This window comes from Petaurus breviceps, unplaced genomic scaffold, assembly GCF_028583685.1.
Source record: "Petaurus breviceps papuanus isolate PSGF00001 unplaced genomic scaffold, PetGlider_PUasm1.0 91041, whole genome shotgun sequence".
Classification (NCBI taxonomy): Eukaryota; Metazoa; Chordata; class Mammalia; order Diprotodontia; family Petauridae; genus Petaurus; species Petaurus breviceps.
The window spans coordinates 17530256-17541793 of record NW_027187400.1 but is presented as its reverse complement, the minus strand read 5'-3'; the positions used below and the strand labels follow the sequence as shown (position 1 = coordinate 17541793).

Genomic DNA, 11538 nt, shown 5'->3' with positions numbered 1-11538 from the left:
AAAAAAGTAATAATGGGGGAGTGTGATCGATTTGTAGATTGGGGGGGGGGGGGGGGGGGGGGGATGAGGGAGAACTTGGCATTCTAGGGTCCCTCCCCCTCTCCCGCCTTTCCTGGTCACATGGGGGGGGGGAAGAACTGTCAGTCAGAGATTTAATTATAATCTGGATTGGCCCAGAGTCTCTGCTGAGGCCAGCAGGGGCAGGGGCAGCTGTCACTATCTCCTGAATAAGGCGGAGGGCATCTCTCTGTGCCCAGCACTGTCTACCCAGTGCTTTACCCTGGCAGAGCCCAGGAAGAGGAGGTAGGGAGGATTGGATGCCAGGCACTGCTGGGATCCCATTGCCTCTCCCCATGAGCTCCAGAGACGAGGAGCCACCGGTGGCAGCACCGAAGTTGGAGACAGTTATTCAGGTGGGTCCTGAGGGAGGGGTGGGGATGGCCTGGGCAAGGATCAGGGGCCACAGGACTCCCCAGATCGGGTGAGTGGTGGGGATGGAGCGAAGATGGCCCCTGGCTGTGGCGGAGAGAGAAGGAAAGCTGGGGAAGGGAGGGGGTCCTTAACAGGCTATCATAATAGCCCAGGTGAGAGGTGATGAGGGCTTGAGCTAGGATTGTGCCTGTGGCAGTGGAGAAATTCGAGAGAGGAAGCCACAAGCCTCAGCAATGAGTTTTTGATTTCTGGCTCTTCCACTTACCTCTGCTGCTCCAGCTAATGAGAATTTTTTTAACCAGACCTATGATTTCATCAATGTAAGGAACTGTGGGAAAGGAAACTCCCTCTACCAAATCAGTAAGGCACCTGCTTTTCATTTTATGGCTTTAGACAATCCCTTGGTGCACTGAGAGATTGATGTGCCCAGGGTTGCATAGCAAGGGGGTGTTGGAGGTGGGGCTCGAACCCAGATTTCCCTGGCTCTGAAGCAGGTTCCCTAACCATTATAACCATACCGCCTTTCAGTAAGACTATCTGATATCTGTGGTATAGTAACTGACTCAGTAATCCTAACATTTTATGTCTCGAGAATGCTTGGCTTATGTTATCTCATTTGAAATATTTAATTCTTCATTTGAGTCTCCCCACAGTTCTGTGAGGGAGGCACTACAGGTCATTATTCCAAAGGAGGAAATCCCTGCCCAGAAAGGTTGATTTGTTCATAGTTACAAACCATTGAATGTCAGAAGTAAGATTTGAACCCAGGACTTTCCGACTCCCAAGTCTATCACTCTACCCACTCAGCGACATTGCCCTTTAGCTAATTATAGGACTTAGGCAAATCATTCCACAGTTCAGTTTTGCCATCTGTAAAATGAAGGGGTTATACTACTTGAATGAATGAATGAATGAATGAATGAATGAAAGAAAAAACATTAAGTACTTACTGTGTGACCTCTAAGGTCCTTCCCACCTCTAAATCCAGTGATACTAAGGGAATGAATGGCCCCTGTTCATGCTAAAGCGTTTTATGCTGGTAACTTTGGGGAGGGAAATATCCTCCCTGAGAGAGGAGTGAACCATGGGGCATCCCTCTCCTCCAAACTTTTATTGCTAGGCTCAGGCCTCAGTTTCCTACTTATTCCTTTCCCCACCAAAACCAGTTTAGATCCCTGTGCACTTGAGCCTGGCTGACATGCCTTGGTCTGTAGGACCTGGGTATTTTGCTGTGTGGGATTCTCAGGGACATGTGAGCTCTGGGAAGGGAAGGGAAGGTTTGGGTAGTGAAGCTCTGCTGAGAGCTGAGTCAGCTGCTAGGTGGAGGGTCCCTGCTCTCCCCCCATCTCATCTCACCTAACACATACACAATTTCGGTGACCCTATCCTGACTATGACTCCTTATGAGTTTTTCTGGTGTGGAAGGACCCTGTGCCCAGGTATGGTCTTCCTGGAGCTAGAGAGAAGGATGAGAACACCTTGGCAGGTCCCTGCCTCACTATTCTTGGGAGTGTTGTTGTAGAAGAAGAGCTCTAGGCTTGAATTTGAAGTTTGAGGATCTGAAGCTTTGCCACTGAATCACTTTGACACAGGCTGAGTCACATCCCCTCTTGAGCCTTAGTTTCCCATTACAGAAATGGGAGGCGATATTTGATGAATCTTACATGCATCCCCTTCTCTCCACTCACAGGGTCACCATCCTCATCACCACTCACTTAGACTATTGTAACAACTTCCTAATTGGACTCCCCACTTTTATAGACTCTCCCCTCTCTAAAAATATCCTCTCTATACTCCTGCAAAAATACTCTTCCCAAAGCAAGGTTAAGTCTGATCATGTCATTTTCCTCCCCTCCCCTGCTTAAGGATTTTCACTGGCTCCCTATTACTTCTAGGATAAAATACAGCCTCTTTTCATTGGTGCTTAAAACCTTTCACGGTCTGAATACAGCCTCCTTTTCCAGGTCTACTTCATCTCACTTCCCCTTCACACATTCCATATTCTAGCCAGATTAATCTCTCGCTCTTTGCAGAAGTCAGCATTCCATCTCCTACCCTTGTGGATGGACTGTACCATACCTGGCATGCTCTTCCTCCTCCTTTCTATACCTTAGAGTCACCAGCTTCTTTCAAGACTGAGGTCTTTCCAAATATCCCTAGTTGCTATTCCCTGCCTCAGTTTATCAGATATACACACATAAACATATATACATACATATACACATACATAAAAATATATACACACACATCTTGAAATTAGAAAGGCCTGGGTTCAGGTTCATTATCTGATACTAGCTATTCTTGCAAATCAGTTAACTTACAGATGGGGATCATAATACGCCTGCCTTATAGCATTGTGGTAAGGGTCCAATCACCTTACCAAATGTGAATAAAGTGCTTTTCCACCTTCATGAGCTGTAGAAATGTCAGCCATTTAAAGGCAGCGGGTAGATACAATATTAGGTCTGGAGCAAGAAGATTCGAGTTAAAATCCTGCTTCTCACATACGCAGGCTTTCTGAGCCTCAGTTTCCTCATTTGTAAAATGGGGGTAATAATACCACCTACCTCATGGGATTGTCATGAGAATCAGACATGAGATAATAGTTGTAAAATGCTTTTGGTTTTCTTTTTTAACCTTTCCTTCTAAAAATTAGATTTAAAAAAATTCACCAAGCATTTATTTTCTCTCCCCCTTTCCCAACCTACCCCTCCCCCCCATTGGGAAAAAAAAAAGAAAAACAGAACCCTTCGAAAAAGTTTGCATAGTCAAGAAAAACAAATTTCCGTATTGGTCACATCCAAAAATTCCTGTCTCATTGTGCATATTTAGTCCGTCACATTATCATCAGTCCTCTGGAATCCTGGTTGGTCATTGCATAAATCAGAATTCTTACATCTTTCAAAGTTGATTATCTTTACACGGTTGTTGTCCTTGTGTAAATGGTTCTTTTAGTTCTGCTTCCTTCACTTTGCATCAGTTCATATAGGTCTTCCCAGGTTTTTCTGAAGCCATACCCTTCATTATTTCTTATAGCACAATTTCTTATGTTACCTGCATATGCCATAATTTGTGTAACCATTCCCCAATTAATGAACACTCCTTATTTCCAGTTTTTTCACCACAAAAGTGCTATAAATATTTTAGTACTTATTAATTTTTTCCTTTCTTTGATCTCTGTGTAAAACTTTAAGCCTAAAAGAACTATATACATGTTGTTGTAGCTTGGCTGTTATTACTGTTTACATATTGTACCTGCCTCCCCTCCCAGAGCATTGTCAACACATTGTGGGTGCTTATAAATGCTTGCTGATTGAATAGAATGTAAACTTCTTGAGTGAGTGTATTTTATCTCGGTATCTCTAGTACCTGGCCTACTGCCTTGTATACAGTAGATGTTTAAGAGATGCATATTGGATTGGATGGATTTTTCCTCAGACCTTGGCCACCTCTCCCATCTTCATCTTATGGGATCCTAGAGTCTTCTCAGGACTTTAATTGTTGATGTGCCTACTATGTTGGGAAGCAACACATTATGACAAAATCCTAAGATATTGATGAGACTTTCCTAGCTTTCTTATTCTCAGGATATCTCTGCCTTTCTCCCCTTAGAAACTGGAAAGCAACCTCCAGACCTCGGAGGAGGAAAAGGGCCTGACAGTGCAGGACCCAGCCCAGGAAGCAGGGCCGTCCCGCCTACCTGCCTGCATCCGTGAAATCGTCACACGGAATCTCTCTGAGCCTGAGAACCCAGGTGTGGACCCTGTTTTGTGGGAGCACTTCCATCCCTGGGGCATATTGGGGTCACCTTAGATATCCTAGGACAGTGAGAGACTTGGAGATCTTCAAAAGGTGGGATCCAAAGTGGCTGTGGCTGGAAACCCCATATGGTTGGTGTTTTATATGCCTGCACTGGGGAAGAGGCAGTCTTGCAGGGTTTCAGTTCCTAGAAAGCAATGGTGCCATGGCCCTGGGAGGGGCAGCATCAGCCCATTCTGTGTCTATCTTGTGGCTGTCTCTCCTTCATCTGGAGGGATTCCCCCACCTAATAATTCTTGAGTCTTTATATCTTCCGTTGGGTTGGATGTTTGAGAGGGGAGGAGATCGTGGATGGGGTCTGATTTCTCCAACTTCTCAGAACTGAACCAACAATGCTGAGGTCTCTTTCCCTCACTTCCCCCACCCCAGAGGCTGCTCAGTCTCCAGAGATGGCATCCTTGCTAACACTCCAGGAAGAAAACCGTATCCTGCAGCAGGAACTATCCCGCATTGAGGACCTGTTAGCCCAGAGCCGGGCAGAAAGGGATGAGCTGGCCATAAAATATAATGCTATCAGTGAGCGGGTAGGTGCTTGGGGAGCCTGGGGGCTAGAGGGGAAAGGTTGTTGCCTTTGGAAAAGAATGAGACTTGGGGGAACACCAAGTCTGCTCATCTGGGGCTCGTTACGAGAATGACCTCATTGGGAGGAAAGGGAATGGACAGAGTAATCTGATGATTCCAAGTCCTTTAACTCACTGGTATCATTTATTCCTCATCTATGATCTGGAAATTTAGATCCAAGTCAGTGAGCCAGAATTGAATGAATGTGTGTATTGAGTGTATGTCTTTCAAAAGTATGTGCATGTCCCCATGTGTGTGTCTTTGTGTATGATAACGGTCATTATTATACAAGTTAGAACCATAGGATTCTAACTTTCAAGTTAGGAGAGACCTTTAGAGGTTACCTACTCTTCCAGATAAACCAGAAGTTTGGACATCTTTGTGGTCTGATCAGACTGGCATGCCTACACCATACTACATCTCCCATGGGCATGGAGGAGTGGATCCTAACCCCTTTCTGCCCTCCAACCCCCATCCCAGTGTAGCGTTTCCAGGCTCCAGTCTGTTCTCCAAGCATTTGGCAAGGTGATGTTCCTAAAACAGAACATTCCCCCTACTCAAGAAACTTCATTGGCTCCCTGTTACCTCTAGAATCAAATACAGATTCCTCTGTTTGGCATTGAAAGACCTTAAGAACCTGGCCCCATTCAGGCACTTGGTTCATTCAACAAGCAGTTATTCATTTCCTTCCTACTATGTGGCAAGCTCATATGCCATTCCTACTATGTGCCAAGAGATGAAGGTAGAAACAAGGTTTGACAACTGATATGGGGTGAGGGAGGGTGAAGAATCAAGGCTAATTATGCCATGTTGTAAATGTGGGTGACTAGAAGGAAGTGTTGCCTTTGGTGGGGAAAGAACATTTTTTTTCTTTTATGGAAATGCTGAATTTGCGATCCCTAAAGCAATCCCAAATGAAATGTTCTGTGGGCAGTGGCTGATGTAGGACCGGAGCTCAGGGAGAGACTCAGGCTGGAAATGTAGTTTAAAGGAGTCCTCTTCATAGAAATGAGAAAGAAACCCCCAGGAGCTGATGAAGTCACTGAGAGAGGGTGGAGACAGAGGAGGGTCCAGGGCAGAGCCTTGAAGAGTGCCCAGAGTAGTGGCAGGGAGGATGCTTCAGCAAAGAAGATGTAGAGGAATGGTCAGACAATTTGTCGAGTCAAATTAAATGAACAAGCATTTATTAAATGCTTGCTGTATGCCAGGCATTGTGCCAAGTGCCAAGATACAAATAAAGGCAGAAATACAGGCCTTGTCAGGGCAGCTAGGTGGGGCAGTGGATAGAACACTGGCCCCTGGAGTCAGGAGGACTTGAGTTCAAATTTGGCCTTAGATACTAGCCGTGTGACCTTGGGCAAGTCACTTAACCCTGATAGACCATAAAAGATTACAGTCTGTGTTCTCAAGGAGTTTACAATAGTCAACATGCAAACAACTCTGTTCAAACAATATATGTGTGTGCATGTATATATGTGTCTGCATGCGTATATACACATATATACACACATACATATACAGGATATACAGGGACACTCAGGTGGTACTTTGAATAAAGCCCTGGGTCTGGAGTTAAAGCAGGCATGCCCATTATCACCACTGCTATTTAACATACTCCCAGAAATACTAACTAGAGCAATAATAAAAAAAAAAATGCATGGAATAGGTGTAGGCTTATATAGAAACAAAGGGGTCACTTTTTGCAGGTGATAGGATGTTTTATTTAGAAAACCCTACAAAGTTCACTGAAACAGTCAGTTCCCACAAAGTTAAGGAATAGCAAAGAAAGCCAGCTCTATCATTGCTATTTCTTTATATAATTGATGGAACAAGCCAGCAAGAAGAGCTGGAGGAGGAGACGGGATCTAGGAAGAGAGTGTGGAGTGCTGTGGCAGACGTGGCAGATGTGGGAGATCATGAGGACAGAGGAAAGGCCTCGAACTTTGGCAATTAAGAGACTTAGGGAAATTTGATCTTTCCAGAGAACAAATAATGAAACACGTGATTAATTTACGAGTGTAAAATATTTTATATACTGTGAGATGATGTCACTCTTCTGGATGTTTGGGCTTAAATGTTTTTCTTTATCACTAGGGAGTATTTAGTGGAGTATATTGGGGTGTGTGTGTGTGTGTGTGTGTGTGTGTGTGTGTGTGTAAAGTCTAAAAACAAAATCAGTTGGGAGGCACTTTAGAGCATAGAATTTCAGAACCAAGAGCAGCCTTAGATCTTAGACTATAAGAGCTGGAAGGTAATTTGGAATGCAGAATATCAGAACATATCCTTTATAATGTCAGAGCTAGAGGGGATCTTAAAACATAGATTGTCAACTCTGGGTGAGACCTCAGAACAGAGAATGTCAGAGTTGGATGACGCCTTAGAACACAGGATATCAGAGATGGAGGGACCTTAGAACAGAGAATTTCAGAGCTAAGAAAGTCCATAGCACAGAAAATGCCAGAAATGCAGAGGAATTTAGAGCATAGAAGAATATTAAAGTTGAAAGGGCCCCTAGAACACAGGATGTCAGAGCTGGGAGGGCCCTTAGAACACAGGATGTCAGAGCTGGGAGGAGCCTTAGAACACAGAATGTCAGAGATGGGAAGGACTTTAGAAGAAAAACTGTCAGAGCTGGGAGGGCCCTTAGAAGATGGAATGTCAGGGAAAGAATATTCAAGATCATCTTAGTTGAACCCCAACATTTTACAGATATGGAAATGGCCACGCAGGGAGAGGAAGGACTAAAGAAACCCAAAGTAGTGAGTGTCAAGAACCCAGGTCTCCTGACTCCCTGAAAGTGATTTGCCTAAGGTATAGACCCCCTAGTGACATAGCTGGGGCTAGATTCTGGGTTTCCTGAGTCTCCATCCACGTTGCACATGCCTGGGGCTACATGTGCCTGTCCAGGTTACAGGGGATTCACACCTTTGTATGTCTGTGTCTGTGGCCCATGGCCCCAGGCCCATATAGCCTTGTACTGACTTGCTCTCCTTTCCCAGGCCTGCCTGGACAAGCTGGGGAGCCCAGGGTTAGGTTCTGGGCTTGTTGGGACTTGCCACGAGATGGATAAGGGTGGATGGGCTCCCCACCAATGAATGGATGGATGCTTGGGCTATTGTGGAGCTGATTTTCTCAGGATCAGCCTGCTGGAAGAGAGGGACAAAAGGGGAAAGCCAGACTGTAGGACCCTAAGCCGGCCTTTGATTCTAGCCTGGGAGTTTGGGGGTGGGGTGGGTACCTATTGGCAAGTGTCCTCTCGTGCAAGTGCCAGCCTTAGAAATCAGATCCTTTCTCTCTGGGCAGTTCTCTGCCAATAGAGGCAATATGGTATAATGGGAAGTGTGCCATATTTGGAGCCAAGGGACCAGGATTCAGAACCCAACTCTGAAATTTATTCATATCAAGTCACAGCATTTAGGGTTCCGTTAACTCCAGAAAAGGAAACTGAGGCACAGATATGGGACAGTGCCTGGCCTAAGGGCCCACAAATTACATGTAGGGAGCAGAGTTGAGATTCAAACCCTGGTCATTTGACTCCAAATCCTTTCTCTCTTTCTCTTTTCTCTCTTTTAAAAATAATTTTTTTTGGAGGAGGGAAAGCAGGGCGTTTGGGGTTAAGTGACTTGCCCAAGGTCACACAACTAGTAAGTGTCAAGTGTGTGAGGCTGGATTTGAACTCAGGTCTTCCTGACTCCAGGGCCGGTGCTCTATTCACTGTGCCATCTTGCTGTTGCCCCACTGTTATTTCTGTTGCCCCCAAGGGGTCTTCCACTTTCTCTGTGTCATGGACCTCATTAGTAGTGTCTGATAAAGTCTATGACCCCTTCTCAGAAGAATGCTTTTAAATGTATAAAATACATGGGATTACAAAAGAATCCATTCTTACTAAAATTAAAATGTAATAATGTTTCTCCACCAAGTTCACAGACTCCCTGAAATCTATTCTCAGACTCCCTGGTGTCTTGCTTCTAGGTTAAAAATCCTTGAACTACACTATGACCTTGGGCATACCCAGCCCCTCTGAGCCTCAGTCTCCTCAGCTGAGAAGTGGGAATAATAACGCCCAACCTCCCCTCTCCCCTGGGAAGTTGGGAAGACCAAGCTTTGTAATCCCTGTTTTATTAGGAGTGTGAGCCGCTGTTCTAACATGGAGATGTTAAATCCCATTGGGACAATGTTCAAGCAGATCATTTGAATAGATGTGTGGGAGGGCACCTGCTGAATGCCAGCCTTCTGGACTGGGCACTGCCCTTCCCTACCCCCAGCAGCCCCATCATAAGCTGAGGTGAAGCTGCCCCTGGGCCTGGGGTCATGGCTGGGAGAAGAATTCAGGTGCTGATGCAGAGGATCTCCAACTAGCCAGACCCCAGAGACCATCTCATCCAGTCCCTTAATTTTTACACATTAGGAAACTGAGTCCTAGAGAAATGAATTGGCTTCATCCAGAAGCGGGTCCTTCCAAATTCAGCCTTTTTCTCGCAGAACCATGCTGCCTTTGTAAACTGCTGCACCCCTAATCGGGGCCCTGTGGAGTCTTTAGAGTTTCTGTCATCTAGGAGGGTTTCTTGGGGTCGATGGGAGTGGAGCCTCCCACCTTACTAGCAGACAGATTCTCTATGTGAATAGTTTTTTGTTGAGTAGAAACTCCTGGGCCTCTTAGTCCCACCTCCATGGTCAGCAGGGCAGGGACTGGTTCAGTTTGACTTGTCCTAGTGAGTAAAAAGTTGGATTTGAGAGTCGGAAGATTTGGGTTTGAATTCCACCTCTGATACCTACCTGCTTTCAAACTATGAGCAAATCATTTTGCTAAGTTTCAGTTTCCTTATCTGTAGAGTAGGTCAAGTAACAGCTGTAGTACCAGCCTCACCTGTTAAATTCAGATGAGATAATGTATTTTCCAATGAGATATGGCTTCATAGCAATATACATTATTTTTGTTCATTTCAGTCATCTCTGACTCTTCAGGACCCTGTTTGAGGTTTTCTTGGAAGAGATACTGGAGTGGTTTGCCATTTCCTTTTCCAGCCCATTTCACAAATGAGGAAACTTAGGCAAACGGGATTAAGTGACTTGCCCAGGGTCACACAGCTAGTAAATGTCTGAGGTCAGATTTGAACTCAGGTCTTCCTGATTCCTGGCCTGGAATTCTATCTGCTATGTCAGTTATTAACATTATTTTTGCTTGGAAGCCAGGAGTGAGGGTGGGATCTAGTGGATATATATTAACCTTCTCCATTCCACAGTAGACTTGGTGACCCCCCAGTTCCTTTCCCAGCTTTTAGCCTACTTTGATCAATCAGTCCACCAATAGAAATTTATTAAGGGCCTACTGTGTGCCAGGGCTAGATGCTGGAGATTTAAAGACAAAAATAAAATAGTCCAGTATCCTCAAAGAGTTGACCTTCTGTCACCAAGAGGCAGGAAACAAATGTAGCCTCAGTCACTAGCTGTGTGACTTGGCAAGTCTGCCTCAGTTTCCTCAGCTGTAAAATGGTACTAATAATAATTACAGCACCTACCTCCTAGGGTTATTGTGAGATATTATATTTGACCCCAAATCCCTGTGTTCTTTCTGCTGCCCCAAGGGCAGTCATGGACCTCATTAGTAGTATCTGATAAAGTCTGTGACCCCTTCTCAGAAGGATGCTTTTGAATAGGTAAAATATGTGGGATCACAAAAGAAGCCAGTCATATTAAAGAGAATATTTGTCAAGTGCATAGTCTAGTACCTGAAATATACGAGGTCCTTAATAAATGCTTGTTTCCTTTCTTTCTATCAATGGAAACATCATGTATATATAGGAATATGTATGAAATATATATGAAGTGGATATATGTCTATCCATACATACATGTGATGCTAGAAGCCGGAGGGGGAGAAGGAAGGACCTTCCGTGGACTTTGAAGGAATTCTGGGAGGAGGAGGTGAGGAAGGGAGGAATTCCAGGTTTGGGGGCAAGGCCCTGAAATGGCTGATGGAGTGTTTGGTGTGAGGAAGGTAAGGTTTACCTTATAACAAGGTAAGGCTGGTTTGATTTTGACAGAACAGAAAAATAAAGGGGAGTAATGCACTCTCAGGCTGGGGCCGCATGGGAAAGGCTGGACATGCTTGTATTCACATATGGAGTCTGTATTTTTAACCTGCTGGCCACAGGAAGCGGCTCTGGCTTCTTGAATCAGGGGTGTATGGTGAGGCCTTTGTCTTAGCGGAGGATGGGTGGGTGGGGGAAAGGTAAGAGAGAGAAAGAAATCAGGGTTACACTCCTCCGTTGTCCTATTTGGGGAAAATTTGGTTACGCTCCCCCAGAGATCAGCCGGGGTGTATGGCACCCACACGGTCAGAAGTGCAAATCCCCCCCAGACACACAGACATGTGTGCAGCAGAGACTCCCAAATACACAGACAGAGCATCTCATTGTCATGGACAGAGACCAGCCAGAGGTGCACACACAAGACTCAGGGACACACACACAACACACACACACACACACACATGTGTGCAGGCTCACACATTTTGAGATTTTCTCCAGACTCTGGAGGTCAGGAAGGTTACCCCTGCAGAAGCTTGGGGGCCCCTACTCCATGCCTGACTCCTGCCCTGTCTCTGGAGGTGGGGGGTGGGTTGGCCAGCTCTGCTTTGAGTTCTTTCCCTTCTCCCCTCCTCTCCTTTCTCCTCCCCTACACACACACACACACACACACACACACACACACACACACACACAC

General features: G+C 45.4%; 1 protein-coding gene across 3 annotated transcripts in view; it reads left to right on the top strand.

Moving 5' to 3' along the window:
- Positions 1 to 11538, top strand: part of CROCC (ciliary rootlet coiled-coil, rootletin) — a 77789-nt gene that overhangs the window by 4668 nt on the left and 61583 nt on the right. For 2 of the 3 annotated variants that reach the window (XM_069078754.1, XM_069078753.1), the window contains exons 1-3: positions 192 to 413; positions 4045 to 4186; positions 4621 to 4775. In XM_069078754.1, coding sequence (XP_068934855.1) covers positions 318 to 413; positions 4045 to 4186; positions 4621 to 4775 — 393 coding nt within the window. In that variant the 5' untranslated portion in view covers positions 192 to 317. Of the gene's footprint in view, positions 1 to 191; positions 414 to 4044; positions 4187 to 4620; positions 4776 to 11538 lie in introns of those variants that run through there. The other variant, XM_069078755.1, reaches the window with a different exon arrangement.